General features: G+C 41.0%; 1 protein-coding gene across 4 annotated transcripts in view; it reads right to left on the bottom strand.

The window, feature by feature from the left end:
* The window catches only part of STXBP1 (syntaxin binding protein 1), a 130,966-nt gene that overhangs the window by 5,868 nt on the left and 104,478 nt on the right, over positions 1-20,620 (bottom strand). For 2 of the 4 annotated variants that reach the window (XM_077145597.1, XM_077145603.1), the window contains exons 13-18: positions 13,564-13,644; positions 11,533-11,671; positions 10,416-10,525; positions 8,909-9,010; positions 7,027-7,112; positions 3,719-3,873 (exon numbers count right to left, since the gene is read on the bottom strand). In XM_077145597.1, the coding sequence (XP_077001712.1) occupies positions 3,719-3,873; positions 7,027-7,112; positions 8,909-9,010; positions 10,416-10,525; positions 11,533-11,671; positions 13,564-13,644 (673 nt within the window). Of the gene's footprint in view, positions 1-1,843; positions 1,970-3,718; positions 3,874-7,026; positions 7,113-8,908; positions 9,011-10,415; positions 10,526-11,532; positions 11,672-13,563; positions 13,645-20,620 lie in introns of all 4 variants that reach the window. The other 2 variants (XM_077145614.1, XM_077145609.1) reach the window with 2 other exon arrangements.

The raw sequence follows: 20,620 nt of genomic DNA, 5'->3' as shown, positions 1-20,620 counted from the left end.
GCCATCTGCACACAGAACCAGTTAACTTTGATTAATTTCCCATCAACATGTTTCTAAGGAATAAGTTCAACAGTTATTTACCACCCATTTTTGCCTTACTTCCTAGGGGAAAGGGAGCCTAGGTAGATGATGGCCAGAGCTCAGGGCTATACCCAGCTCTGCTTTCCTGGCTCACAATTACTTACTATTCCTTATTTCACTACTGCACTGGAACATGCCAGCCTTCTGCCAAGAAAAGGAAAGAGGAGGAGCTAGATGCTTGGTCTCCTGTTCTTATCTTTAAACAAGCCCTTTTGGGATAAGGCACCATTCTCTTTATACAAACAAGCATGCTCCTGATGCTATCTAGCCAAGGTTTTTATGGATCATACCCCCTAAGGTTCACCAGAAAGTGAGAGTAAGAGGGTAGGATTTCCTGACTTGAGTCACAAATCTGTACTATACAATTCACACAGAGCTCAAAGGAACCACGAAGTTCAGCCTCCCTGTGTTCCACATACTTTGGCCCACTAAGTGGAAATGACCTCTTAAAGTCACAGAGGGTGCTCATGGCCAAGCTGGAGACAGGGTCCAAGCCTCCTAGCTTCAAGTCCAAGGTTCTCTGCACTGCTGACAGTTGACTCTGTGACTCCCTGGTGTATCAGCTTCAGGGTGAAAGGTCATTCTCAGGGTCCACCATCAATGGTGTGTCCAAGGCCAGGTATTTATATGTGGCCTCAGATCACAGAATATATTTAAAGAAGCTAAGGAATTACTAATGTTACAATGGAATTCTTCAGCATAAAGCTGCTATGTAAATACATTATAGGAGGTTCCCAACATATATGACAGATGAAAAGAGAGAGGAAGGAATGAGGAAAAGAATGGAATCTAGATAAGCTGTCAGACAATAGTTCCAGGGTAAAGACACAAGCCTGGTGAGGGGAAGAAGAGGCTCTTTAAAACAGCACAAAGTTAAGAACAGATTTCTACCCAAAGGCTCTCAAGATCTTATTACCAAGAGACCAGTGGGAGAGCAGGGGTGATGGCCTGATTCTTTGATCTCACAGAAGAATTAAAATAAACGTTATTACTGAAAGAGCAAGAACTATTAAGTGCTATTTCCCCAAAGAAACATAAGACAAAAGCTATTCCCACTGATGACTCGAGAACTCACAAGCCAGATATATAGTGGCTTGTGACCCAAATACTCCTTAGAAATTCTTCCTTGGGATAATGCCTATCCTAGGAAAAAGGTATTTACATGACTTCACTACCATCGCCTTGGAATCTATTCTGATGTCCTCACTTCACTAGTTCAGCCAGCTCCCTACCAATCCTCTTCATGTTCAGACTCCAGTATGCATCTCCACTGCATTTCTGTCTCCTGGATACGACCCTTCCCTAAACATTCGCTGGTCTCACTCTCAAGTTCCCATGCCAGGTCACAACAAGGACACTGTGTGTTCCCTACGTGGTGCCTACAAATTCAGCCTTGGGCCAGCAGGTTTGAGCACCATACCTCAGTCATCCCTCAACCCCCAGCTCCTTCTCTGAGGACAGTTCACAGCAACTATCATTTTCAGTGTAAGTCCAGTGGCCTGCAGCTGTCTGACTGAGCAGCAGGTAACCCAAGGCATGAGTGAGCTGGCAAGTCGGAGCCCAGGGTTACATGACAGGGGCTGTGAAGGCAGCATTGGACACATTTTCAATCGGTATTAAGAACTGCAAGCATTTTCTTTTTGAAAGAAAATCAAATAAATAATAAACTAAAAAAGGAAAAATAAAGAAAAAGAGTGACGGAATAAACAAAGAAAACCCTTCAGAGTGGAAGAGTTTCTTTTCTGTAATAAGCTGCTTTTACTTTGTTTCTTTGGCTCTCACTCCATTGTTGGAGCCTGATCCTCAAAAGATACCCTAGAGGACTCCCTGAAGTCGGGGTGTCTCAGGTCCATGAGAAATTTGGTGGGAGTAAGAATATGAGTAGAACCTGTGGGAGAACAGAGGCCAGCTGACTGCTTGAACACAGGAATGTTACAGGAACATGCCAACTTAGACCTACATTTTATGCAGCCAATGGGGTATGAGAAAGCAAGACACAAGCAGGTGCACGCGCGCGCGCACACACACACAGGTGGCAAGGATGGCTGGCATGCATGAGGCAGTGGGGCAACACAGTGGACAGTGGCTGTCTGTGCAAGGCCTCTCCATGAATCTGCATGGGCAACTTTACACCCCCACGTTTCCACCTCCCAACAGGGAACCTCAAGTTGGGTCCAAAGGTGAAGAGAGAGATTTATTCCCAAAAGCCTAGCTGTGACAGCTTCTGTTCAGAAGCTGTGTTTGAGCTCAGAATTATCCACAAACATTCATGCAACACTTATGCAAGCAGGGAACAGAGACATTTATCACAGGGGCCTACATAACAAAAAAGAGAAAAACAATTATAAGGAGAAATAGTGACCAGATAGGGGAAGCTTCAAGAAAATCGGAGAGGGAGGGGGAGGGATGAATAGTCTCCCCACTGAATTGGGGCATCAAGAAGGCAGGGCTGACAGCATCAGGTCTGTCTTGATATCCCCAGGAATTGCTAGATAGACTGGATTGCAGAACCTGCTCACTCTGATAGCTAGGGGCAAGACTGGTTACTACAATGACTTGTGTACTACAAATCAGAGAATCAGAGACATAACACCTGTTATGGAGATAGGACTGAACCTAGGACCATGACCAGTAGTGGGCAATAAAAGAGTTCCTAGGGGTGTCAGCTCAGGGCCTGACAGTTCAGGTGGAAATGGTCCATGAGGAAATTCCTAGGCTCTGGGTGCAGGGTATATCCCCTTTCAAAGGGAGACCAAGTACCCCTACCTCATGCTTCAGTCATTGTGTGTGCATTCCCATTGAAGGCTGAGCCTGGGCAGTGCTGTATATGCTAACAGCCTCCTGCCAATCAACTTCAAGAGACACCCCAGGGCAAGTGCAACTCCATTTTGTTAAGGGGAAGATGGGATCTGGAGAAAGCAAAATTTTTCTCAGCTCTCTCTTCCTCTTCTAGTCCTAGAAATTGTGGAAGCTCTTGAGGCATGAAAAAGGAGAAAAATCTTCCCCTGCTGCATTAAACCAGCTCCTGTGAGTTGTCTCCTTTCTTGGAAAACCAACAGGAAATACCAGAAAGGGTATAAGAGACCTGGAAAGTGTCAGGAAGTGGCCAGGGCCTCAGCAGAGTCCAGATATGTTTTGGGCAATACCTATTCACACACTGTGTCTATTCATCTCCAACAGGTAAAAGAAGGTAATAATTTACCAGTTATTCATTGAGCATCTTCTGGATGTGTGGTCTAATGCTAGGAAATCGACAAACTTCCTCTAAGGCCTATTTCAAGGCTGTAATTAATTGTGTTTTGTTGGGTAAGGAGATTGCAACTTGGAGAGATTGAGCTGCTTGCTCAAGGTGACACTGCTTGGCGGTGGCAGAGCAGGAATTTGAGGCTGGGTCTGTTGGACTTTCAGATTAGGCACTTCCCACCTCATGATGCTGCTTCTCAGAGATAAGAGAAACAACACAGACATGAGGAAGGAACCCTCCACCCCTTAGCTTCTGTCATCTACAAACATTTATCTAGAGACTAAGTTTCGCAGGTACAATGGAGAATTAAAGACAATGACACACCAAAGCATGGAATGAAGTCAAGATGCAGTGAAGCAGCCCCTTCCCTCCAGAAAACATTCCTCTACTCACCTATTAGCACTTCCCACTTTCCATTGGCTTGGGTCACCTCGTAAGCACAACGCATTTCATTCAGGCTCACGCCTCCAAGGATGAAAATAATGAGGCGGGGGCCACTGCGGTACTCCCCTGGGGCTTTATTCTTATGCCAGTGTCCATAGCGGGCACTGAGAGAGAGTTGGAGTGGGAAGGGGGAGAAGAGAGAGATTATGCTTATCTTCACTCACAGCATTTATCACTTCATTTTTCAGCAATTTGTTTACACATTAGTTCTGTGCCCCCTTGCTCAAAACAGCAAATACTTAGTAAGTGCAGGTTGAATCGAGCTGCAATGTAAATCTTCAAGTGTTATGGCTACTGGGAGAAGAATCACAATGTATGCCTGGGCTGTGACCTTGTCATTGTCTAAGAAATAGGTAGGCCTCAGATGGGTTCAGTTGAGCTTCAGAGTTAGAAATGTTAAATTCGAAAGCATACTCTTGCATGACATTAGTCCAGGCATCTACCCTAGATTGTGCATGTTTCTAAGCTTGCCTGGGACATTTCGTTGGCAGTGAGCAGTGAGGACAAAGTCTAAGATTTGTCTTCAGGCTGACACATTTATTCACTGAACAGACACATACCGAGTGCTGCAAGAAAGGGCCAGGTCCTCATCTAGGCACCGGAGAGGAAGACCTGAATAAGATATAGCCCCAAGGGCTCACAGTGTAAATGGAGTGGGTGGGGTGGGAGGGGGTGGGGAGAAGGAAGACGATGGAGAAGAGCACAGTGCCATGGTTGCAAACACAGGGAAGGGCCATCTAACCCTGTCCAGGCATCACTGGGGAAGTCCTCCTGGGAGAGGTGACCCTGAGATGCCTTCTTAAAGATATACAAGAGGAGCCAGTGAAGAAAGGCACTACAGCAGTGGGGACAGTTCTCCAGAGATGCTGCCTTTTGTCCCTGAGCTTTTCTTAATGCATCTTTACATTATAATCAGAAACACTGAGAGATGGGGGGCTTCCAGGTTAAGAAAATTGGAAAGACAAAAATGAAAACCAAACCAAAACAAAAGGAGCTGGTCAGTCTAGAGCAAGTCTCCTCTAGACTGAAGTCACTTTCCAAATCTAGATGGCACTGTAGAGATGGCCAACGAAGAGAATTTCATAGTCACTTTCTTTCCCTCTGTAGTCGTTTGAGATCCTGCTGTCATCAACCAGCCTAGTTGTGGTACTACTTGGGATTTTGTATTTTACTCCAAGGCTGGCAATGTCCCAGATGCCACCAAGCAGACCCCAGGTGCAGAACAGGAAGAAGGGCTAAAGGTGAAGGCAGAAAGAGGGCAAGAGGGAGACAAGAACTGGGGAAGTATGAGAAGAGGGACAAAGAGGTAAATATCCTAAAGAGTGTTGATACTGGGAATTGTACATTGCACCAGTGTCACAGGCTGCCTCCCCTGGAGCTGGTAACTACTGTTCCAAGCTCACGTGTTCATCCTTGATTGTTCTCAGGAGCTGAGCAAAGTTCTCATTGGCAGAGAAAAGCAAAGGTGACCACACCAATACAAAAATTAATAATAGGAGAACCGTGTTGGGTGGGTGGGGGTTGTGGAAACCCTGCACTCTGCATGAAATTTCTAGAAATCTACAATGAAATGTAGATTTCTCTAATGAAAAAAATAAAAACAAAATCAGAGCAGCACTCTGCCTCTGAGGCTGCTCAGCTACAGCTGCCCCACCTCATGAAGGGTAACAGACGGCTGGGTCAGGAACCAATCTAGACCGCAGGTGTAATGGAGGCAGAGAACAGTCTGAAAACAAAATGTCTCTATAAGTATTAAAGAGTTCCAGGGCCTGGCAAGTGGAGATGTCACAGCAGGAAAGGTTTTTGGATGAGTATAACAAGCAGAAGAACAATAGGAAGAGCTTCAAAAAAATACCCCTGCAAGGACTCATGAGGAGCAAAGAAAACACACAGAGTGTTAAAGTATCTGGGGACAGAAGAAATGAACAGTTTTCTATTTACATTTCAAAACTGAAATGTCTAAGAGTTACCAGGTACATGGCAGAAGCCCACTAAACCCATGTTTTCCACATTTCCAATGTCTATGCTTCCATCAAGAATGAATGTGAGAACTGTGACTCCATGCAGATGATATATTCATTTCCTTAATAATAAGAAACATCCAGAGCATCTACTACATGCCAGACTCAGTTTTGGACACTGAAGAGAAGATAGTAAACAAAACACACACAAACCCCTGCCCTATTGGACCTGACATTCTATTTGAGGGAGATGAACAATAAACGAGATAACTAAGATCAATCCAAACTGTGTATTAGATGGGAGGTGTGTTCTATGGAGAAAAATAAAGTAGGATGGCAGGCAGGGAGTGTTGGAGGGGGAAGTTGCTATTTTTTTCTTTTATTCCCTTTTCTGTAAAATCTTTATGGAGATATAATTCACATACCATAAAACTCACTCATTTAAAGTGTACAATTCAACAATTTTTAGTATATTCACAAAGTTGTATAACCATCACCACAATCAATTTTAGAGTATTTTCATCATCCCAAAAGGAAATCTCGTACTCATTAGTAGTCACTCTCCATTCCTCCCACCAACACCCTCAGTCTTTGGCAACAACTAATCTACTTTCTGTCTGTATGGATTGCCTATTCTGGATATTTCATACAAATGGAATCATACCATATATGGCCTTTTGTGTCTGGCTTCTTTTACTGAGCATAATGTTTACAAAGTTTACCCATGTTGTGGCATGTATCAGAACTTCAGTCTTTTTTTATGGCTGGACAATATTTTGCTGTATGGATATAAAACATTTTGTTTATCCATTTATCAGCTGATAGCCTTTTGGGTTGTTTCCACCTTTTGGCTATTGTGAACAATGCTGCTGTGAGCACTCGCATACCCCAGCCTTAAGCAGGGTGGTTAGGGAAGGTCAGAGAAGGCAGCACTTGATTAAAGAACTGAAGGTGAGGAAGAAGCAAGTCATGCATACATATCTGGGGGCAGACAATTTCAGAGGGAAAAGCAGGCTCCAAGGCCCGGAAGCAAAACTGGGCATGGCATGTTCAAGGAAGGGCAAGAAGTCTGGTGTGGCTGAATTGGACTAAGTGAAAGGAGGAGTGAATGAGTGAGTCAGAGAAGTAACAGAAAGCTTTGTGGGCTGCTGCAAGGACCTGGCCTGTGCTCTGGGTGCCATGATAAACCACAGATCTGCCACTGCTCAACAGGACAACCGTCTACCATAGAGATGAGATCCAACCAGAGATGGCCCCACTTACTATCCTCTTCTTTGCTCAGGAATTATCACCTACCTGACAGCAGTGGTACTAAAAGAGGCAGAAGAGCGGGTAGAGATATAAGGGTAGTGCTTGGTATCAAGTTTGTCCTCAATAGTGTCCTAGAAAGAAAAGAGACAGATGTTAGGACTGCCATCTGTCTGTAAAGGACAGATGAGAACCAAGTCAAGATGACTGAAAGAATAAATCAGTTAGCAAAAAGCATGGCCATGCTTTCTACCACCAGAGCTCTTGTCCTGCAGCCTGCTGCCAGGGTGCCCAGAGCAGTGCTCAGCATGACCGGGATGCTCAATAACCATGTGTTACACTGAAATAGGTATGTAGGCCTGTCCTTTAAGAGAAGAAAATAATTGCAATAAGTTTTCTTGTCTCTTCCAAACCCCCTCCCCCTTTTACATTTTAGGTAAGGTTATAAATGCTGCATCTATCCAGTAAATTCCTGACACCCACCATCAGTATCATATAATCTAGGCACAGGCTGAGTCTCTCATGTAAGACAAAACCGTACATCCTCAGTTTTCCAAGGGTCTAATTATCTGGTGGGTGTACTCCATCCACCTCCTTCCTGCCTAGAAATCTACACTTCTCCTAACAGCTACCATGTGAAGCCTACACATGTCTCTTTAAGGAATTGTGTGTGGGGAGGGTAGTAAAAGGGAGAAGAGAACAAAAGAGAGGGTGAGACAGACGGGTTGGCTTTATCTAATCCACCAAGCAGATGTAACTGGTTTCCAGATGTCTCCTGTTCACTCATTTTTTTTATCTGCAGGTTTAAAAATAGCAAGCTGACTCACTACACCCTTATTTATTTATTCTAATGTACAACTCAGTAGGAACATCTTGGCTCTTATACTAGCTTGCCATGAATAAACTAAGGGATCTCTGGATCACAGTTTTGTTCACCTGTCAAGTAAGGGAGTTGAACACATTATTTTCAAGTTCAACCCCCAAAATCTAGTGTATAGGATTCTATTTGGGGTTTCCTCATGTTACAAGGGGGAAAGGAGAGTGACACTGCAGAGCTGCTGTGATGCACAATATGTTATATTCAACAAATACTGAACATCTAATATGGACAAGAAACTGTGCCACAGGATACATCAACTAAAGGGACTGTGCAAATGTAGAAAAAGATAACACAAAATATTGACCACATATATATATGTAAAGTGTATCCCTGAAAAATGCTACAGAAGCTCAGAAGAGGGTTGCTGGGGTGTTGGGTGGCAGGAGAAGAGGTGGTATGTGGAAATGATGAGACATGATCAAGACTTTGAAGGAAAGGCAGGATTCAGGAAGTGGAAAGCAAGGATGAGAACATTCCAGGCAAGGGACAATTTTGAACAAGAATAGAGGTAGAAATACGCTTGCAGAGTCTGATCTGGCTGACGTGGGGAGTTTAGGGAGGAGAGCAGAAGAAGTGACAGGGGCACACTGGGGTCACATTCCAGAGGCCCTTCCACACCAGATTGAGGGGGTGGCACTACATCACTCAAAGCTGAAGCACACAAGTACATACTCACATCCCTTCCGTATGCAGGCATGTGTATGTTACTCATTTTGATTTTTGTGACGTTGGTTTGCGTTTCCCTCCTTTGGATATGGTACCATCAAGGGTTTCTATAAGTTAGGGCTAAATCCTCAAGGACATGAGCAATAGGCATGGATCCTGGGGATCTGCACTTGGCAGCCTTTTGAAGCCACCATGAAAAACACGCAGGACAAGGTGTGAATCTATATGAAGGCTAAAAGAGCTCTGGAGACCTGGATGAAAATCTTCAAGAAAAGAAAACCCTGGGTGTCACCACCACTTTATAGCAGGTGCACTTAGAAGAATTTCGGCCCTAGAATGAAATGCCAGTGCCATACATCCTTCCCATACTCCTCCATCACTAACCTCCATGATATCTTTAATAATTGGGGTCCATCGTGAGAGCTGGTAGGTCTGCTCACTAATGCGCTCTTTCCGTTCTGGCTTGCTCCTGCGACGCAAAGTGGACTGAATGCAAACACACACAAAAATTAGTCTCTGAGTCAGGGAACCACTTGTGAAATAGATGACCTTCTACTAAACCCTGGAAATTATCTCCCAAAGACTCCCTTCAGAGTAAGCATCAGCAAGCAGGGGAGGTTTTCCCTGGAATAGCCCAAAATGTGCTTCTCTTAGGAACTAGGGGTCTTTAAAGTAATGAAAAATGGAAATAGTGGGTCACATATATAAGTGTCATTAAAAAAAAATCCATGTAGTTAAAAAAAAAAAGTAGTTTGCTTTCTACTATAGGAGAAAAAAATTTCTTTGGGTATGACATTGTTTGATTTAGTTTCAATGGCACAGATATACTGAATGAAACATCTCCATTCTCATTTTAGTCTGTGTTATAACAACACCAAACTACTGCCAGTTACAGACCTATGGTCTGGTGGCTCCAAAACAAAGTTTTTGTCTCTAAGATTCCAAAAGAAGTACATTTTCAAACCTAGCTTTATAGGTACTGTTGTATAAATTAACTCCCTAAAGAAAGAAAGTGAACAGTAGGGGTACTTCTTTTTTTTTACTTTATGACACCATTTATATAAAGTTCAAAAAGAAGGAAAACTAATCTATGGGGAGAAGGGATGTATATTCTACTTCAATTAAAAATTTTACTTAAAAAGAAAATGCTCTGGGAACTCAGAGGCCATAGAAAGCTCATATCTTCCTGGCCTTCCAGTTTGTTTCTATACAACAGCCTGAGTGATGCTTCCAATGTATCAAATCTGATTCTATCACTTCACAGTTCCTTACTGCCCTGAGAATCAAATCCTAAAAACCTTTTCTAAATCTACCTCTCTCTTTCCCTACACTTAACTCCAGGATAGCCTAGAAAATACTCACTGACTTCCCAAGCACAGTGGGGGTACTTTAAACAGGTAAGGTTCAAAGCTTCTTCTGGAACAAAGTGTGTGGTCTGGAACTCCCAGAAAGCCTGTCCTGACATTGTTCTGAATCGCCACCAGTGCAGAAGACCAAAAAAGTAACTTGACTCTAAATGTTCAACTTTCATCTTCACAGAATATGCTGAGTCTAAGGCACCCAGAGGCAAAGCTAGCATGACCTTAAGATGTGAAAAAATGAAACTGATTGTTACCCCTATTTTGGTTTGGTTCAGAAACACAGCTCTGCTTCAATGACTGTGTACAACTTTTTGATGTGTCCTGAAGGTTCTTTTTATCTCTTTGAAATGAGGACTCATGAAATGGGTACTCATTTTCCCTGCTTTCTATTCTTGATGCTGAGTGTAGGTATATGTGTGTCATAAACTGCCTTAAATAAGTTAGAGCAGAAATAGATAAAACACGCCAGCTTCCTCTCTGCCTCTCCAAATATGGAAGCTGGGTCTCGAGGGCCGAGAGGAAGCCCTTACGTCTGTTACGATGGGCACCCCAAGGTGAGCCATGTTGGTGATGATCTCACTGTCCTCCGGAGGAATCTGAGCGTGCTGGATCAGTTTGTTCAAGTTTTCCTCAGTGATGCCTGGGGGAACAGAAAAACCCAATCATCAAAACTCAACCACTGTCATATCAGAAAACTCCGGTGTAGAGTGGGCTTTAGGCTTGGTGATGCCCTGTCTTCTCAGGATTAGTGGAAATTGATCTTTTTATCACATCAACTTTACTGCGAGGTGAAAATAAGATAAGAATTATGATTTACTTGTAGCATAAAAGTAAAGAAACTTGAGAAATAAAGATCCCACAACACAATTCGGAAATCCCCTAGGTCCCACCATCCACTCTACCTACTCTTGCCTGAGCTATGACATTTAACAACTGACCCTCATAATCCATATTTCCATCTGTCCCCTGTTTCTCCCTCCATCAGAATCAAACCGGACCAGAGATCCTTAGTACTGACCTTTTGTATAATGGACACTCACGGTTACTGTGATGTGGGTAAAATCAGTTACTCAAAGGCACAGATTACAAATGGGGTACGAGTTAAAATATCTGGCAGGTATAGCTCTAATAAACTTAAAATTTTTTATTTAAAAATTTTAAATTAGAGAAGTAGGTTTACAGAAAAATCATGTAAAAATTACAGCATTTCCATAAACCCCCTATTGTTGATACTTTGCATTACTGTGGTACCTTTGCTAACTGATGAAAGACTATTAAAATTGTACTATTAACTACAGTCTATAGTTTACATTAGGTGTATTTTTTCCCTATACCACTCTATTAACACCTTGAATTATCTATTAAACTTTTATGGACAATTATCTCTCTTCTCTCCCCCCACCCCACCCTCTTTTAAGTAATTCTCTAACTCTAGAAGCACTGGAGGATATTCAGCTTCTGGTTCGAACAGATTCACCTATGACATCTCCCCAAATATAAAGAGCTCCTAGGGTTTTCTTATTTGATACCCTTCTCCTTTCCCTTTCCATGTTTTTTAAACGAACTTTTCACTCTGTTTCTTTGTCCCAGCAGCCTCATTTTCCCTCAAGAAAACCTAGTCCCTTCTCTGTATCTCAGAATTCCTACCATTCTTCAAAAAGATGTAGAGAAGGATGATGCGGATTTTGTCGTAAGTGCTGACGTTTGCATCCAGCAGAATGGGGACGATGGCTCTCATAGGGTCCTTGATCTTTTCCCCTTCAGCATCTGTGCCCATTGCCAAGTCCTACAGAAAACATACCTTGTTGGTCTCTTTTCTTTGACAGTCTAGATATATGTTTGGGATTTGTAGCTTGGTTGGAGAAAGTCTTTCAATGGGTACTTCTCCCACAAGAGCACTGTAATTAGCATTATTTTCTATAGCATTGGTGAGAATTGATGAATGCTTTCCAAAACAGAAACTACAATGACTTGCCATTTTGTTTAAAGGAAGGCTGTTCCTCGCAGAGTGCCGTGTACCTGTGCCAATTCCTTAGGTAAAAACTCAAACTTGGTAGATCCTCCAGAGGTAGAAAGCCTTGCTAGGAATCAGGGTTTAAAGGGATGAACTTCCCACCCATAGAAAACTCTGAGTTTTTAAAATGCCTTTAGGTAGATTTTTTCTACTCTACTTCACCCTGGCATTGAAGGACATATTTTCTAAGTTTTAACTATTCTAGGTACAGTCTCTGTTTTTAATATTTTAATCATTTTTTAGGGTGAGGAGAAAAAAATGGGGTCCCAAGTCTGCAAATCCAAACCTAGGCAGATGAAGGAGAGAAGGGATGACACAGGAGCTGAGGATGAAAGAGTGTGAAGAAAGCATAATATTGACCACCACTTTATGACTGAGGCAAGGTCAGATCTATTCTCAACAAAGAACACAGAACACCTGTCTAGCAAACTGAGAAACCATTTGGTCTTGTTCTCAAAGACCCACTTCTACAATTAACTCTGTAGCTCATATAGAGATGGCTGAAGGCTCGCTTTTCAATTTCAAGATTCCAGGAGTCCATAAAATGATCATCTCAAGTGCACAGTCTTTTGCTAGTCTGGATCAGAGTAAAGAAACCTCTCTTAGACCCTTTCACCTCTCAGTCCTACTGTCAGTTTTAAAAGATGTTTGTTCAACAGGAGTTGTTTATAATACTCTCCATAAGCCAAATTAAATGGAAGTAGTTCGATGAATACTTTGGGCACCTCTGAAAAGTTTTATGCCTCCAAGGATCAAGCCTAAACTCTGCATTTTAACTATCTAGACACAGTCTACCTTCTGGCTGGTCAAGTTCATTTAGAGAGGACACTTGTCTGCCATGATCATCTGTGAAATTGATGGATGCTTAGCATGGCTACTTTCTCTTTTAAAATAGTCAAGATACAGGACTGGTCTTACAAACCTAAGCTGAGCCTGTTCATCAAAAACTCAGCTTGAATTGCCTTCTTCATGTGAAAAGGGAGAGATAGATAGAGGCTTCACAATCTTGAAATATCCCTCTCTTCCCTTAGAAATTGACCCATAGTTTAATAATGTTGTCACAATTGAAGAATGGAGTGCCACAATTAGGGACACCATAAACATTCCTGAAACATGTACCAGCACTGTTATTTCCATTCTTCAGAGAAGGAAAACAGAGCAGAGAGAATATGTACATCAAATAAATAAGTGACAGAGATGGGACACAAATCACAAACTCTCAACTTTTAGCCCTAATCGTGGTCAGTGAGGCCTCAGGCTTTCTGGCCTGCTACTGCACTATTCTGCCTGAGCCACTAGTTCTCCAAAGCTGGCCTACCCATAGCAGGAGCAAAATATATTCAGAACATAAAACTGAGCCAGTTCTGTCAACGGAGGGCTTGAAACTCCACAAATCTTCCTTCAGGCATTCTAGGGAAAAGTGAGCTATTGGAGAGAGTACAACATGCAAAATCCAAATACAGCATTCCAGACCAGTCTAGTCCCTACCACTGTGAGCGAAACTGTACTGGCTCCCAATAGTTGAGACCACATGATCTAGCAGGCTTTCCCACCTCTAGTTTCTAAGATTCTGCGGGGTATTTAAGGCCACATGGTTAAAATCCTTCTGAGTAAAGGGGCATGACAGAAGACTGGCCAAGGCAGAAACAGACGAAAAGTCCTACCTGCTCCACTCGGCACAGTTTATCCACAGTGCCTTGGTAATGCTTCATACAGTCCTCAGCAAGGTGCAGGTGGGTCGAATACTAGGAAAAAGCAGGAGAGAGTTTGTGACCAAGGAATTAATCACTGATTCATGTAACAGATACTGAGCAGCTACTATCTATGGAACACTATGCTCAGTAATAAGGAGTCTCTAGCCTCTTAAAGGCAATAAAACATGTCCAAACATCCCAAGGTAGAAATGTTACATGTCAGAAGAGAGGTACAAACCACATTATAAAAGAGTTAAGAGGAAAGAAGAATCATTTATAGGGGAAGGGTGTTTGGGTGGTAGGGTGGTTGATAGTTTACAAACGGAGTACAAATTCTTCGGTGTTCCTACCTTCATGAGATTAGATTAATTCCCCTCCCCTTGAGTGTGGGCTAACTTCTAATGAACAGTGCGGAGGAAGTGATGGGACATGACGCCTAAGATTAGGACATAAGCTATGTCTCTCCTCAGATCACTCCCTTGGGGAAAAGCCACTGATCATGTTTAAGAACACTCAAGTGGAAGGAGGGCCAAGATGGTGGCTTAGCGACTACTAAAAATAGGCCCCCAGCTCAGCTGAACCTCAAGTAAAAGTGGAGGTCGCTGGGTTTTTGCCCTGGTGCAGAGGGGACAGGGCTGACAGAAAAAAGAAGAAGAAGAAAAAAAAAAAAAAAACAGAGGTTTTTATGGATCTGAAAAGGTCTGGGCCCTGAAGGAAAGGAGGGGGCAATAGGACATGGAGATACACAGAGCAACATACCAACTTAAGCTCTTGATTGGCAAACCTGAGGACTGGGGGTCCTGCTCTGAAAAGGATTTTTCTCTTTAGTCTTGGTGGCTGTGTTTCTATGGCTTGACTGCTCTTTGGATACAGCTGCAAGGCTTCTCAGGCTCCACTGCCCCAGATATAGGCAGATTTAAGCTTGTTTGAGTGTTTGTCTGGAGCCTGTGCCTTCCCCAGAAGAGGGGTGGGGCCCAGCTCAGGTGGAACCCTCCCTCAACGAGTTCAGACCTCAGGTGTGGAAATGTGGAGCAATTAAAGCCAGGTTACAACCTCACCTCTGTCTCCACCATGCCCTCAGCAGGGAGAGCCTGCTGAAGTTAAACGTACCATGTCACCTTATGCTGGTGGGAACCACAGGCAGACATGTGCCACATATTGGGCAGGACCGGAAAAACAGAGAGCCCAAGGGCTTCATAGGAACATCTTTCAATCTGCTGGGTCTCACCCTCAGGGAAAACTGACACAGGTGAATCTTTCCTACTCATAGGAGGCCAGTTTACTCAGGGAAAATCTGGCTGGAGTCTATAATACCTAAGTAGACCCTCCAAAGGGGACAGTGGGGGACGGGGAACATATGGGTAGGGCAAGAAACAAGAAAACAAGAACTGAAAAATTCTGACTGTTAAACAAAAACTAAGCTACAGATCTAGAATATGCTGAACTGAATATCAAAGAACAGATAGAAAACAAAGTCATCCAGCAAGAAAATCCTAGGTAAAAGAAGTGAAAATAATCTCTAGAAAAAACTAATTTAGGTAATTAAATGCCTAGACACCAGCAAAAAATAACGAATCATATTAGGAAAATTGAAGATATGGCCCAGTCAAAGGAACAAACCAACAATTCAAATGAGATACAGGAGCCAAAACAATTCAGAATGTTCAAACAGACATGGAAAACCTCATCAAAAATCAAATCAGTGAATTGAGGGAGGATATAATGAAGGCAAGGAATGAACAAAAAGAAGAAATCAAAAGTCTGAAAAAACAAATCACAGAATTTATGGGAATGAAAGGCACAGTAGAAGAGATGAAAAAAATAATGGAAACCTACAATGTCAGATTTCAAGAGGCAGAAGATAGGATTAGTGAACTGGAGGATGGGACATCTGAAATATGACAAGCAAAAGAAAATATAGGGAAAAGAATGGAAAAATATGAGCAGGGACTCAGGGAATTGAATGACAATATGAAGCGCATGAATATACATGTTGTGGGTGTCCCAGAAGGAGAAGAGAAGGGAAAAGGAGGAAAAAAACTAATGGAAGAAATTATCATGAAAATTTCCCAACTCTTATGAAAGACTCAAAATCATAGATCCAAGAAGTGCAGAGTACCCCAAACAGAATAGATCCAAATAGATACACTCCAAGACTTACTAATCAGAATATCAGATGTCAAAGAGAAAGAGAGAATCTTGAAAGCAGCAAGAGAAAAGCAATCCATCACATACAAGGGAAGCCTAATAAGACTATGCGAAGACTTCTCAGCAGAAACCATGGAGGTGAAAAGACAGTGGGATGATATATTTAAATTACTAAAAGAGAAAAACTACCAACCAAGAATTCTATATCCAGCAAAATTGTCCTTCAAAAATGAGGGAGAAATTAAAACATTTTCAGACAAAAAAATCACTGAGAGAAATTTTGACCAAGAGATTGGCTCTGCAAAAATACTAAAGGGAGCACTAGAGGCATATACAAAAAGACAGGAGAGAGAGGGGTAGAGGAGAGTGTAGAAATGAAGACTATCAGTAAAGGTAAAAAGAAGGAAAAATTAGATATGACATATAAAATCCAAAAGGCAAAGTGGTAGAAGAAAGTACTGCTCTTACAGTAATAACTCTAAATGTTAATGGATTAAACTCCCCAATCTAAAGATATAGACTGGCAGAATGGATTAAAAAACAGGACCCATCTATATGCTGTCTATAGGAAATGCATCTTAGACCCAAGGATAAATATAGGCTGAATGTGAAAGGTTGGGAAAAGATATTTCATGCAAATAACAATCAGAATAGACTTCAAATGTAAAACAGTCGAAAGACACAAAGAAGGGTACTACGTATTAATAAAAGGCACAATTCAGCATGAAGACATAACAATCATAAATATTTATGCACTGAGCCAGAATGCTCCAAAATACATGAGGCAAACAATGAAAAGAGAAATATACACATCTACCATAATACTTGGTATTACTCAATTCTCCACTCTCATCAATGGAGAGAACATCTAGACAGAGGATCAATAAAGAAACAGAGAATTTGAATAATGCAATAAATGATCTACGCTTAACAGACATTTATAGAACATTACACCCCACAACAGCAGGATATACCTTTTTCTCAAGTGCTCATGGATCATTCTCAAGGATAGACCATATGCTGGGTCACAAAGCAAGTCTGAATAAATTTAAAAATATTGAAATCATACAAAACACTTTCTCAAGATCATAAAGGAATGAAGCTGGAAATCAATAATAGGCAGAGTGCCAGAAAATTCACAAATATATATGGAGGCTCAAAAACACACTCTTAAACAACCAGTGGGCCAAGGAAGAAATGGCAAGAGAAATCAGTAAATATCTCGAGGCAAATGAAAATGCAAACACGACATATCAAAATTTATGGGATAAAGTAAAGCAGTGTTAAGAGGGAAATTTTTTGCCTATATCAAAGAAGAAGAAAGAACAAAAATCAAGGAATTAACCCTCCACTTGGAAGAACTAGAAAAAGAACAGCAAACTAACCCCAAGCAGAAAAGAAATAATGAAGATTAGACCAGAAATAAATGAAACTGAGGATATGAAAACAATTGAGAAAATCAACAAAACCACAAGTTGGTCTATGAGAAAGTAAAGATTGATGGACCCTTGGTGAGGCTGACAAAAAGAAGAAGAAAGAGAATGCAAATAAATAAAATCAGGAATGGAAGAGGAGACATAACCACTGACCCCACAGAAATAAAGGAGGTAATGAGAGGATACTATGACCAACTTTTGTTAATAAACTCGACAATGTAGATGAACTGGACAACTTCCTAGAAAGGCATGAACAACCAACACTGACTCGAGAAGAAACAGACGACCTCAACAAACCAATCACAAGTAAAGAAACTGAATCACTCACTAAGAAGCTCCCCAAAAAGAAAAGTCCAGGACCAGATGGCTTCACATGTGAATTCTACCAAACATTCAAGTAAGAATTAGTACCAATCCTGCTCAAACTCTTCAAAAAAGTTGAAGAGGAGGGAAAGCTACCTAACTCATTCTATGAAGCCAATATCACCCTCATACCAAAGCCAGACAAAGATATTACAAGAAAAGAAAACTACAGACCAATCTCTCTTATGAATATAGAGGTAAAAATCCTCAACGAAATTCTTATAAATCCAATCCAACAGCATATTAAAAGAATTATACACCATGACCAAGTAGGTTCATCCCATGTATGCAAGGATGGTTCAACATAAGAAAATCAATTAATGTAATACACTATATATCAACAAATCAAAGCAGAAAAACCACATGATCATCTCAATTGATTGCAGAAAAGGCATCTGACAAAATTCAACATCCCTTCCTGCTTAAAACACTTCAAAGGATAAGAATATCCTCAACATGATAAAGGGAATATATGAAAAACCCACAGCTAACATCATCCTCAATGGGGAAAGACTGAAAACTTTCCCCCTAAGATAAAGAACAAGACAAGGATGTCCGTTATCACCATTGTTATTCAACTCATGTTGGAAGTTCTAGCCAGAGCAATAAGACAAGAAAACGAAATACAAGCCATCGAAATTGGAAAGGAACAAGTAAAATTCTCACTGTTTGCAGATGATATGATACTGAAACACTGAAAATATGATTCAAAAACACTGAAAAATCCACAGTAAGACTATTAGAGCTAATAAATGAGTATAGTAAAGTGGCAGGTTACAAGATCAACACTCAAAAATCTATAGTATTTCTATACACTAGTAATGAACAATCTGAGGGGGAAATCAAGAAAAAAATTCCATTTACAATTGTAACCAAAAGAATAAAATATTTAGGAGTAAATTTAACTAAAGAGACAAAAGACCTAAACATTGTTAAAAGAAATCACAGAAGACCTAAATAAATGGAAGGGCATACTGTGTTCATGGATTGGAAGACTAAATACAGTTAAGATGTCAATTCTACCTAAATTGACTTACAGGTTCAATGCAATACCAATTAAAATCCCCAAAGCTTACTTTTCAGAAACAGAAAAACCAATAACCAAATTATCTGGAAGGGCAGGGTGCCCCAAATAGCTAAAAGCATCCTGAGAAAGAAAAATGAAGTCTGTCTCATGCTACCTGAATTTAAGGCGTATCATGAAGTTACGGTGGTCAAAACAGCATGGTACTGGCATAAAGACAGATACACTGACCAATGAATTGAATAGAGTGTTCAGATATAGACCCTCTCACCTATGGACAACTGAACTTTGATAAGGCAGTCAAGCCATATCACCTGCGACAGAACAATTTCTTCAATCAATGGTGCCTAGAGAACTGGATATTCATATGCAAAAGAATGAAAGAGGATCCATTTCTCACACCCTATACAAAAACTAACTCAAAATGCATCAAAGACCTAAACATTAGCTCTAAGACCATAAAACTGTTAGAAGAAAATGTAGGGAAATATCTTATAAATCTTATCATAGGAGGCGGTTTCCTAGACCTTACACCAAAAGCACAAGCACTGAAGAAAGAAAGAAAGAAATGGGAACTCCTCAAAATTAAATACTTTCGTGCATCAAAGAACATCGTCAAGAAAGTAAAAGACAGCCTACACAATGTGAGACAATATTTGGAAACAATATATCAGATAAAGGTCTAGTATCCAGAATATATAGAGATTGTTCAACTCAACAACAAAAAGACAGACAACCCAATTACAAAATGGGCAAAAGACTTGAACAGACACTTCTCAGAAAAGGAAATACAAATGGCCAAAAGGCACATCAAAAGATGCTGAACTTCCCTGGCTATTAGGGAAATGCAAAATTAAACCACAATGAGATATCTCATACCCATCAGAATGGCCATTATCAATAAAACAGAAAATGACCCGTGCTGGAGAGGATGTGGAGAAAGAGGCACACTTATCCACTGTTGGTGGGAATGTCAAATGGTACAACCGCTGTGGAAGGCAGTTTGGCAGCTCCTCAGGAAGCTAAGTATAGAATTGCCATATGACCTGGCAATACCATTGCTAGGTATATACTCAGAGGACATGAGGGCAAAGACAGAAATGGACATTTGCACACGAATGTTTACAGCAGCATTATTTACAATTGCGAAGAGATGGAAACAGCCCATATGTCCATCAACAGATGAGTGACTAAACAAGCTGTGGTATATACATATGATGGAATATTATGCAGCTGTAAGACAGAATAACATTATGAAGTATGTAACAACATAGATGGACTTTGAGGACATTATGCTGAGTGAGATTAGCCAGAAACAAAAGGACAAATACTGTATGGTCTCACTGATATGAACTAATATTAATGAATGAACTTGGATAATTTCAATTAAGAACAGAGGTCATCAGGAGATAGAAATACGGTAGATACTGGGTAATCGGAACTGAAGGGATACAGACTGTGCAACGGGACTGATAGTAAAAATTCAGAAATGGGTAGCACAATACTACCTAACTGTAATACAATAATATTAGAACACTGAATGAAGCTGAATATGAGAATGATACAGGGGGAAGGCCTGGGGGCACAAAGGAAATCAGAAGGAAAGATATACGATAAAGACTGAGATGGTATAATCTAGGAATGCCTAAAATGTATAATGATAGTGACAAATGTACAAATTTAAAAATGTTTTGCGTGAGAAAGAACAAAGGAATGTAAATAATGCAGAGTGTTGAAAATAGATGGTAATTAATATTTTAAAACTTTAACGTATGTGTGAGACTAAAGCACAAAATGTTCATTTGGTACAAAATTTTTATTTTGACTAGTGCATTTCCAAATATAACTTATGTGGACAGCTTAATTGAACACCATAAGTACATGGAACCTTGAGTAGGGCATGAGATTTTACAGGTTTGTCCAGAGTGATGCCTTGATCAATCCCAGAAGGATTTGAACAGTGAATAAAAAAGTACTTGCAAAGTCCCCTTGCGGGAATGGTGAGAAAGGGGGAAAATTCAACTTTCCCAAGTGGAGAATTCTTGACATTCTCACC

The sequence above is a fragment of the Tamandua tetradactyla genome, chromosome 2, assembly GCF_023851605.1.
Source record: "Tamandua tetradactyla isolate mTamTet1 chromosome 2, mTamTet1.pri, whole genome shotgun sequence".
Lineage (NCBI taxonomy): Eukaryota > Metazoa > Chordata > Mammalia > Pilosa > Myrmecophagidae > Tamandua > Tamandua tetradactyla.
The sequence above is the reverse complement of the archived record's forward strand: the minus strand, read 5'-3'. Positions and strand labels throughout refer to the sequence as shown.